Source organism: Topomyia yanbarensis, chromosome 1 (genome assembly GCF_030247195.1).
Source record: "Topomyia yanbarensis strain Yona2022 chromosome 1, ASM3024719v1, whole genome shotgun sequence".
In the NCBI taxonomy this organism is placed as follows: Eukaryota; Metazoa; Arthropoda; class Insecta; order Diptera; family Culicidae; genus Topomyia; species Topomyia yanbarensis.
Genome location: NC_080670.1, coordinates 214,004,838 through 214,014,864, shown reverse-complemented (window position 1 = coordinate 214,014,864; position 10,027 = coordinate 214,004,838). Strand labels below are relative to the sequence as shown.

The window sequence follows — 10,027 nt, the reverse complement described above, 5'->3', positions numbered from 1 at the left end:
AAGAAAACGGAGAACGATGGGTAAATATTAAATAAATTTGACTAGAGATGCTTCCCTTTCTTGCAAACACACAGAACACTGAAAAACTCAAGTACTCAATATGAAAATGGAAAACATGTTAGACTCCAACAAAATTTCTCTTGAAATATTTGATTATAGAGGTTTTAACCATTTTTTTTTAAAAATTAGGGTAAATTTCCAATTTTTTGCGCTAGAGAATTTTTTTTAGAAAAACCTTTAATTATTTGCGCGGGCCTGGGTATCGAACCCAAGTGAACTGCGTACAAGGGAATCGATTTACCAACTACGCTAACCCTATCATTAGAATATTTTAAAAAGTATCTATTTTTAATTCGTGAGAAAAACACTATGATTTGGAGAAAAATCTTACGTTTACCTAAGATACCATGGACCCTAACCGCTTTGGTGTAATAAGTATTCGCATTAAACCAACTAGATCGAACTGTAAATCGGTCTTTTTTTCCTATAAAACATCTGCTTGTCATTTCCACACGTGTATTTTACGAAAATTTTATTTGATCCTCTATAACTCATTCTGAATCTATAAATCTACCACAAAAAAGAAACCTGTAATACATAATTCGAATTAAAGCTGGTCTGGAATGACATAATTCGCATTAAAACTGGTCTGGAATATTTTGCTCCTCAGCTGGATTGGCTTTGTATGATAAACTATAAACCGAAAAGGAATAACGGCATTGTGTATATTACATTTCACGGTTCCACCGGATTAATATCTTCTTTCGTAGAAATATCACCAGAAAAATGATTTATGAAACTTAAACATATGATGAAATCAACCCATCGAAACCCGTCATGAAATTCACGACACTACAACCCTGGCCAGGGACTGATTACCGCTCGGCGACGGCGAAACCTTATCATTCGTTTTGGGGCCCGATGCCCGACTGAGACCGGCTGAAGATAACAACGAACTTTGGTATAAAAACCGGGCGTCGCTTCTAATCCAGAAACATTCGGCTAGAGTACAAATTAGAGTGCAAGATTGATTGAGCTGCAACCTGACGCCTCAGCAAATTGATAGTGATTCCATCGAACGGTTCATGATAAGCGAGAATATTCTCAAGTGAGCGAGAGAGAGAAAGAGAGCTAACAGTTGATACCAACCAATCAAAGTAGGCAGTTGATCATCGTGTGATCGACCGTGGACCCTGGTGAGCGTGAGCGACGTTGAGCAACTTTCCTGTGCATAGAGAGAACAGTACAAATTAATTCGCCGTTCGTTTAGTGCTCATTCGGTTTTGGAACGTTGTGAAGTGAAGTCGCTTTTAAATCGTCTTGTGTTAAAAAAACACCGAAAACTATCAGTCTTATCAGTTTGTTCCATTGTGACAAAACAATTCCGTGTGTATTTGTGTGATAACTTCCATTAGTTACCAAGTAGAAAAAAATGTCCGGAAAGGTTGAAAACGGCAATGCCGCAAAGCCTGCTGCCGATGATCAGACAGGTCTGCTGCCACATCTCGAATCGCTGGACCGTATGCTGAAGCTGCCGGTGGTGGACGCAACCTGGCAACAAACCCAGAATGTCTACGGTCGCGTAAAAGGTGAGTAATAATTTCCCATTGGTTCGATATCCTGAAAACTAGTCTCAGTCGGCTTAGCCACGTTGCCAGAGTCTTTAAAGATGGCGGGTTGCTTGGGGTGCCCTCGCGGCGCGGCTCCAGACAAAGTGCATACACGAGCGAGCGAGCGAAGGAGGCCATGTTTCTTTCGATTCGAGATAGTGTCCGCTCGCTTATATAATCAATTCATTTGACATTGGGGTCATCTGTATGCGAGCGAAGCGCACAATAATTGTCCGAAATGGAACTTCGATTGATCACACCACTTGTGCAAGCCGATCGGTCCGAAAGTGGACCGTATATTTGTTCTGAGAGTTCTGAGCATAATGTGAGCTTGAACCACGTGACCCCTGATGGTGAATGCAGTTTTTTTTTGTGACCGACTGCTGCGATCAAGTGCGTTTCCCGTGGGATTTTTGCTTCCTACGACGCAGTATCCAATTGACGTCACTCAATGTGGTGGACTTTGGAATCATTTTTCCAGCTTGTAATGGTTAGATTTTTTTTGAAGGGACTGACTTCCTCGTTTCAACTAGAATCGTCTGCCCTGGTTGGTTACGTGACCAATGGCAGGGCAGCGACGCCGGTGAAAAGAAGTCGTTTTTTGTTACTTTTGAAACTGAGTCGTTCCATTTAATCCGCTTACCATGCAGTAAGAATCTGTTCGAAAACAAACACAAAATGTGCTAACATCAGCATGACTCACTCATGGTAATAAATGGAATGTTGGTTCAAGTGGGGCTCGTCACACTCAATTTTGTCAGGTGACTTCAGATCATTCAAAGGTGTCACTTGAATAATTGCGCCTCATTTAAGCGAATGTAATAACACATCAACAAAAAATATATCAGCGAAAGGTAGAATATCTACACCATGCAGAGTGAACTAGAAGGGAACCCCGAACCGAACAGAGGCGCGTTGAAGGGAAAGAGCGAGAGCAGAAAAAAAAAACCGGAATAACATCCCTCGCGCGTCTCGAGCGAGTCATGGCCCAGTCATGCGCGTCGCCGGGGCCCCTGCCTACTGGGATCTTTACCATCAACTTGTTGTTTCTTTGCTTGAATCTCTGCGATACATGTGTACGGGCTATGCGGGCAACAGCAGCGGAGTGTCTCGCGTCGAGTGTGTACTTTGGACTCAATTAAGCGATGGAGTCGACTGAATGTTGTTTTGTCAGTCGTGCAATAATGTGGTTGGTGACCGAGGGAGAATTTTGTTATGGTATATGGTTTTAGCAGTGCATGTTGTTGTAGAGTTGTAGAGAAGTCAGTATGGCGGATATTTCCGGAATGTATGCTTCACTTATCTGGGTCATTTGATTTGTCTGACAGTTTCGAAATTATATCGTAAGATTAGATAATCCTCGCTTGAACTGCTGAAAGATCCGACTACTTTGTTTTCAAAACATTTTCGATCATAAAAATTTCGAAACACTTTTTACGGAACGGTCTCTCCAATGACACACAATCACCAATGACATCCCTTATCAACTGTATACTGATAAGATTACTAATGACGCATTTGAACTATATTTTTTTTTAAATTTCATTTCCGTTCTTTCTTTTTTTCCAGACTGCAACCCTCTGCTGACGTGGGCCCTCGGTACGGCGGAAGATGTAGTGCACCGTGCCGTCAACATTTCCGCCCCATTGGTGCACAAACTTGACCGTCCACTGCAGCTGGTCGATCAGACCCTAGTCAAGGGTATCGATAAGCTCGAGGTCAATGCACCGATCATCAAAGAGCAGCCTCAGGAAATTTACAACCAGGCTAAATCGAAGGTTCTGGAAACGGTTAAGCCCTACACCGAAAAAGTCTGCGAAATGCGCTCCGCTACCCAGCAGCGTGCTTCCTCGCTCAAGGATCTGTCCTGGAAGAAAGCCAACGAAGTGCTGGCCACTCAGTACGGAAGCATGGCGGTTTCCGGAGTTGACACTACAGCTCAGCTAGCCGAACGTTTGCTAGATTACTACTTCCCGAAGAGTGAGGGCGACATCGAGTACGATAATGGTAAGTGTATAACTTATCAATCAAACCAGACTGAGATCTAACCCTGTACCACTTGTTACCAGCAGCCATCTCCGCCAAGGATGACCCCGTGCTGCACACCGTACAAACCGTTGGACGCCTATCGAACAAGGTCGCCCGTCGTGTCTACCGAACCGTTTCCAAACAGGTCAAATCTCTCCGCAAGGAAGATGTCAAAGACTACGTCGCAACCCTGATCGCCGTTCTACGCCTCACCCAGTACCTCAACTTCATCAACGACAAACGTCAGCAGCAAGCCGTCGAAGCTGCACCGAGCTCATCCGCCACAACCGCATCCGATGTAGTAGCCACCACCAACAGCAGCCAGACGCTGAAGGAAAAGCAACAGCAGAAGCGACAGCAGAATAGCAACAACACGACATCCTCGGCCACCTCAACCCCTGCAACTAACGCGACTAACAACACCACCTCCTCGTCCTCCTCCTCCGCCGTCGGTTCGGCAGCATCCAATGATGTAACCACGAACAATAGCAGCAATGGACCAAAGGAGGATCAGAAGCAGTAATGGGAACCGGACTGCCGGAACCTTCAGCCGAATAATCGAAGAAGTTACTGAACTGATTAACTAACGGTAGATTTACTAGTTTATTCTTGATGCTTTTTTTTTGCTATTTTAAGTCGTGTTGGCAGGGAGAACAATTCAGCGGCGTTGAATGTTCTGTCCAAACTGTTCCGATTCCGAGATGGATGCATGAAAACTGAATGAATGAATGTTGTGATGGATGTTTTCTGTTGAATGGCAAACTGCCTTGTTTAGGCTTTTTTCCCCGGGGAGTTAAATTTAAGAGAAGTTTATATTTTTCATCTATTAGATAAGCAATATATATGTTCAAGAGAGCTCTATTAATGTTTACTCAATTCATCATAATCGTTTAATGGCAAAATTAAATACATTGCAGGTTATTGTATACAATCGTAAACTGAGTTTTTTTATTTATCCCTGTAACAAGTCTTTTGTCTACCACCCACACTCGGAATTGCGCGATAAATGAAAAAAAAACTTCGGGGTAAATTTGAATTTGTTGGAAATCGCACTCTTATCAGCTGTCTGTGACCGGGTAACGGGTCAGTGAATTTGATCGATCATAAATTTTAATTCAAACACTGAAAATAGCCTGCAAGCAGCCTTAACTGACTTTACTTGATTGCAGAATTTGCACTTTGGAAACAAATCGGATCGGCTGTTTGCTGATTAAACGAAACCAAACGAAAAAAAATGGGTGAATGATAAATCGAAGCAAGCGGTGCGCGGTGGATTTGCGCTGAGGGTGACATTTCTTTTCGTGCTATCACGCATTGTGCCGGTGATAAATTAACTTATTTGTGTTAAGCTACGGATGAAGTATATTGAATGTTGTAAATCAAATGGATTCGAATGCGCAGGAAAATATTTTCCGGGAAGTATCTGCTCGTGTGATTTCAAATGTGTATTAAAATACGATAAAATGTAATAAAACACTTGAGAACAGTTTGTTTGATCGTCAATTTGTCGTACGAAGTGCAAAGCAAAGTCTACATTTCTTATATGAGCTTGGCCTTCTGTTTCGACAAACTTCCCATGATGATCCTATTGATAACTGAGCCATTCGCCAGTATATTCAATCGATGTTCCAACGTTTTTGACTGTCCCGCGATAATCTGTTAATTCCTTGTCAAGCCAGCTCTTGTCACAATGTTAGTTGTACGATTGCAAAATTGTAGTGCTAATGTTAGTTATAAAAATAAGCTATAAAATGCTTTATTTGGATTTTTGTAACACAATAGTGAGGTTTTATGCCTGCTGGAACGAAGGTTTGAATGAAACTTAGCTCCAGCGGCTTTTCTCTGCTCCAAAATAAAATAAATAAGAATCCTTCCTGACTGGTGCTCGAACATACGACGAGTAGCTTATGAGATTTATGGCCTCTGAACCGCCAGACCCAGGTTTATTTGATTTATTAATTTGATAACTTAAAGAAATTCCTTCTCTGGTAGTATAGAACGAAATTGGAGTTGTGCGAATGCGTTTTCACTACCCATTCCCATCGGTCAATGTGCTCAGCAGCCACTCGCTCAGACAACAGAATGTATCTATAAAGATCTGTTCTGTTAGCGACAAAAATCTCTCGCGAGCTTGTAATTTGAAGTCAGAAGTATCTTTGTAATTTCCAAGAATAATAGCTAAACTGTTAAGTGCCCTTTTAGTTATTTTTTTATGAATTTCGCATAAGGGACACGAGTGTATGCGATAGCTGCACCGAGCTGTAGGTATACATTTATTTGATATATTTGATCGTGTTCATTGGATCCAGTGTACGCAGTTTTCCACTGGGCGTGGTGATCAATTTTATCGACGTGTATCATTTTCTGTATGCCATCATCGTTTTAGTACAGTTGTAAGTTCTTGTTTGCTTCTAGCGCTTACGGAATGATTGTGTATACGCTTTCATAGTCGCATAGTTGTATCGTCGTTGCTGGTAGTGCTGGCTCTTGCTTTGGAGGTGCTAGCCGCTATCACTGCTAAATGTGCACTGATTGCACGAACATTGCGCATTGAGAAAAAGTGGTTTTAATTGTAAAAGGCTCATGAATCGATTGAGTTTTGTATTCAAGCCCTAAAATCGGCTAATTCTTAAGATATAGTGCTGTTATAACTTCGAAATTAAGAAAAAATAGTTGCAACTTGTTTTATTACATTCAACTTGTTTTGGAATACATTTAAGCTTTCAATATAGGGGTCTCGATTCAAAATATCGGCTGTGGCAGCTACAGATTTGTTTCTATTACACACTCAAATGCATCTTCCTAGCTCGGCAAATAATTTAACTGAGATATGTCAGTAATACCAAAAATTGCTGACATTTCAGTATTTTCGGAACATTTCCGAAAATCGTTAATTGATTTTACTGAACGATCGTCATCTAAAGCGTTTTAACGAGAATTCGGAAACTAAAATACCGAGAACACCAGCAATTTTGTCAAGAACCGACGTCAACATATCTCATTGCCGTAAAACGGTATACAGGTTGTCATTCATTAGGATCCGCCATATTTTTTTCGTTTCACACGCGACATAAGTGTTCTTGAAAGTGTGTTTAAAAATTAACAGTTCAAAGATGGACTGTGTTATACAGCACTTGGAAATCGAGGAATAGTCAATAAAGAGTCGTATTCCCAAGTAAGCATAAGAATTAATCCATTGCACTATATTGGCTATATATTTGCACTAATGTTGCATTGGAACTCCATTACTGCATTAACAATGCAATAACGCTCTATATTAGCATCAATAATGCACAACTGCACAGCCGACATATAGCATTATCGTATGCTCTATATGCGTATATAAAGCTGATATAACGCGTTCATGCTTCAAGAATATTTAAAGCATGTAAGCTTTATATGTGCATTTAAAGCCATTAAAGAGAAAATAGAAAGCCGATATAATGCTATTGTAATGCTGTGGGTTTATTCGTTATGCAACTCTTCTTGAAGATTATATTCGGCATATTTCAATTCAATCGAACATATGCGATATAGTCCAGGCAGCAAACGTAGCGCACTTTCCGTGAAGGACGAGGTAAGGTACCTCAGTTCGAGACTTACTAAAGGTAATTTTCGTAAAATATGCATATCATGTGAGAACGAAAACCCATTAAGGATATTCATTACAATGCATTAGAAGAGAGTCAATTACGGTTTTAAACAGAACATTTTATTTTAAATTTTTTTCTTTTTTGCTCATCGTACCGAAAGGAAACATGAGAAATGGTTTTAAAAAAATGGCTGACAATGACAGCCCACTGAAGCTTTATAGCAGCATTAGTAGTGCCATTATAAGGCTTTCAAATTTGACATTTGTACGCTGGTGCTATATAATAGCATTAGTACTGCATAAACGGGCTGTCAATTTCTGCACAGTAATAGCACTATATTTCGCCTTTTCTGGCATAGTACCAGCATTATATCAGTATTTAGGGCTTCACGGCTCTTTAAGACAGCTTTATATGTGGATCTAAAGCAGATATTAGGCTACGTTATAATGTTTATTGGTTACTTGAGTTCTCCAATTATTGGGTAAGTTAACATATCAATACTTTATTAATTTTTATATATCCAGTGAACTTAAGGCTGCAAAGATGGCATGTCCCTGTCGTCAAGGGAGGAGAGAGACTCGAGAGCGGCAGAAAGGTGCTTCATATCATGGTCTCAGTTCAACGAGGTTGGTGATGATTTGAGTAATGCCTTGAGTTCTTAACAAAAAAGTTAGTTTTGGAAATAGAAAGTGGTCGATGTTATTGTTTAAATTCCGAAAGTCGGTATTAGATTTTAAAGAAAAATATTTAATAGCCAAACATAGTAAACATTTTCTTTTTAAATTTACCGTAAATATCAGTTGAAATAAAACTGAGCCTTCGGTAAAGTTAGACAGTACTGAGTAAAATCAAATTACCGAGATTTCATTTATTTAGATGTGAGTTTTCATTTACCGAGACTATTGCTGAACAGTCGGCTGTTTGATTCTCGGTATTTTGTTTTGCTATCTTCGGCAAATTTAAGTGTGTATCATTCGTATTTGGCTGCTTGGGGCGAACGGGGGGCTTCACTATACCGAGAAGAAAATATTTGTGAGCTGTACACGGCAGTTTGTGTCGCTACATGCTACTAACAGGGGACATCATTTTCATTTCCGATAGGTGGAAGGTAGAAACGAAAAAAAAACGATTTTAAATCATTTCATACACGGAACCGCAAATCTTGAACAGAAAGAATTGTGATTTCAGTCGGTTGCTGCAAGTTCATCAATCTTGTCAGATGTCCGAAAAGTGTATGTCAACGCCGGGAGAGAAGGTGATTGCAGTCGTGATTCGCTGGTTGGGCCACAGCCTCTGCCCAACCAACGAATTTGATTCGCTAGTTGGACCGACTGACAAATGTCAAAAACTCTCCAAAGAAAACATTAGTAGTGTAAAAGATTATTAGATAGTCAAAGTAAATTTGACATGAGATTTTGACGTTCAGATGCTTTTTAGTTGGACAATGGTCCAACTAGCGGACGTCCAACTAAAAAAACAGTCCAGTTAAAAAGTATCCAACCAGCGAATCACGACTGTATTGGGATACAACTCGGTGGATTAATTTGTGCAGCTCAGTGCTAATAACCGGGGCCAATTGTAATAAAAAATATCCCACTCAGAGAATATTTTCTTTGGCAAACAAATTAGCTCTTATCAACGAACCACTCAAAAGAATTATAATGGTGAATCTTTTCCTTCGCCAACTATTATTTTTATTTCCAATGGGGCGAAATATGCATACATATAAAAAACAATTAATTTTAAAACGCCCGACCAAAGCTCGTTTGTGATTGATTCCCGCAAATTTCATGCACGGAGCAGGGTTACCATATTCACAGATTTTTTTGTAATGTCACAGATTTTTTCACTATTTTTGATCACAGATTCTTTTTCAGATTTTCGGCATTTTTAAGAAACTTTCACAGATTTCCACCGATTTTTGGAAATATTGCGATTTTTCACAGATTTTCTGGAAATTTTTCACAGATTTTCACATATTTCTTTCTATTTCAGGCATCACAGATGGTAAAAAGATTTTTTTGAGCGAAACACTGATTCGAATGTGGCATCCCTGGCACGGAGCTGCAAATCTTGAACTGAAAGATTTGAATTTAGATTTTAAGATTTTAAGTCGGTTTCTATTAGTTAACCTTGTTGGATGGTCGGAGACTACATTTTAACATCGGGAGAGAAAGTGATTATTAGGATTTAGCCGCCTCCGTGGACTAATTGTAATAATTAATTTGTACAGCTCCGTGCTAGCAACGAGAGCCAAATGGAACAAAAATCTCCTGCCAAGAGAATATATTCTTTGGAAAACTTATTAGCGCTATCAAACCACCAACCAAAGATTAAATTTGGACATCTTGAGCTTTACCATCTATTATTTTTGTGTCCAACGTGTCGAAATTAGCATGCATACGTACACGGAAAAATCGATTTAAATCATCTGACTGAAGCTCATTCCTGATTAGGTAACCCATCTTTCTATCGGTAGTCACCAAGAGTAACGAAAATAAGGAGCGAGTTGTATGCTTCTTATCCTCTCGAAATTAATTCGCTCTATGGTTTTCCAAACGCCAGTAAGATTTTTTTCTAGAATTTATCGCCGTTTCAATATTTCTCTATGCTAAATTCGGGCAGTCACTAAGTCTCCTAGTGACCAGGTGGTCAGAATATTCAAACATTTTAAGCCGCGCGCATTTGACAGAATCTTTTTTCGAACCCCAAATCATCTTCCCGTGATACTTATGGAGTGCGCAGTAGTATATACGCCCTCTAGCAAAAGCAAGTATCGAGCTAACATTCCTTCCC

General features: G+C 39.9%; 1 protein-coding gene across 2 annotated transcripts; it reads left to right on the top strand.

Moving 5' to 3' along the window:
• Positions 1 to 989: 989 nt before the first annotated feature.
• On the top strand, positions 990 to 4,576 carry LOC131692094 (lipid storage droplets surface-binding protein 2). Of its 2 annotated transcripts, none has more exons than XM_058978953.1 (3): positions 990 to 1,589; positions 3,180 to 3,617; positions 3,680 to 4,576. In XM_058978953.1, the coding sequence occupies exons 1-3, from the start codon at positions 1,433 to 1,435 to the stop codon at positions 4,159 to 4,161; spliced, it is 1,077 nt and encodes a 358-aa protein (XP_058834936.1). In that variant the 5' UTR covers positions 990 to 1,432; the 3' UTR covers positions 4,162 to 4,576. The 2 variants fall into 2 exon arrangements, with proteins under 2 accessions (XP_058834936.1, XP_058834944.1); XM_058978961.1 differs by having other exon boundaries at positions 992 to 1,589; positions 3,683 to 4,576.
• Positions 4,577 to 10,027: the final 5,451 nt, after the last annotated feature.

Bases quoted from the DNA above. Each gene is read 5' to 3' on its own strand.
- LOC131692094 (XM_058978953.1), top strand. From the start codon at position 1,433: ATGTCCGGAAAGGTTGAAAACGGCAATGCCGCAAAGCCTGCTGCCGAT. The intron at 1,590-3,179 runs GTGAGTAATAAT...CTTTTTTTCCAG, and splicing joins TGTCTACGGTCGCGTAAAAG to ACTGCAACCCTCTGCTGACG. The intron at 3,618-3,679 runs GTAAGTGTATAA...ACTTGTTACCAG, and splicing joins CGACATCGAGTACGATAATG to CAGCCATCTCCGCCAAGGAT.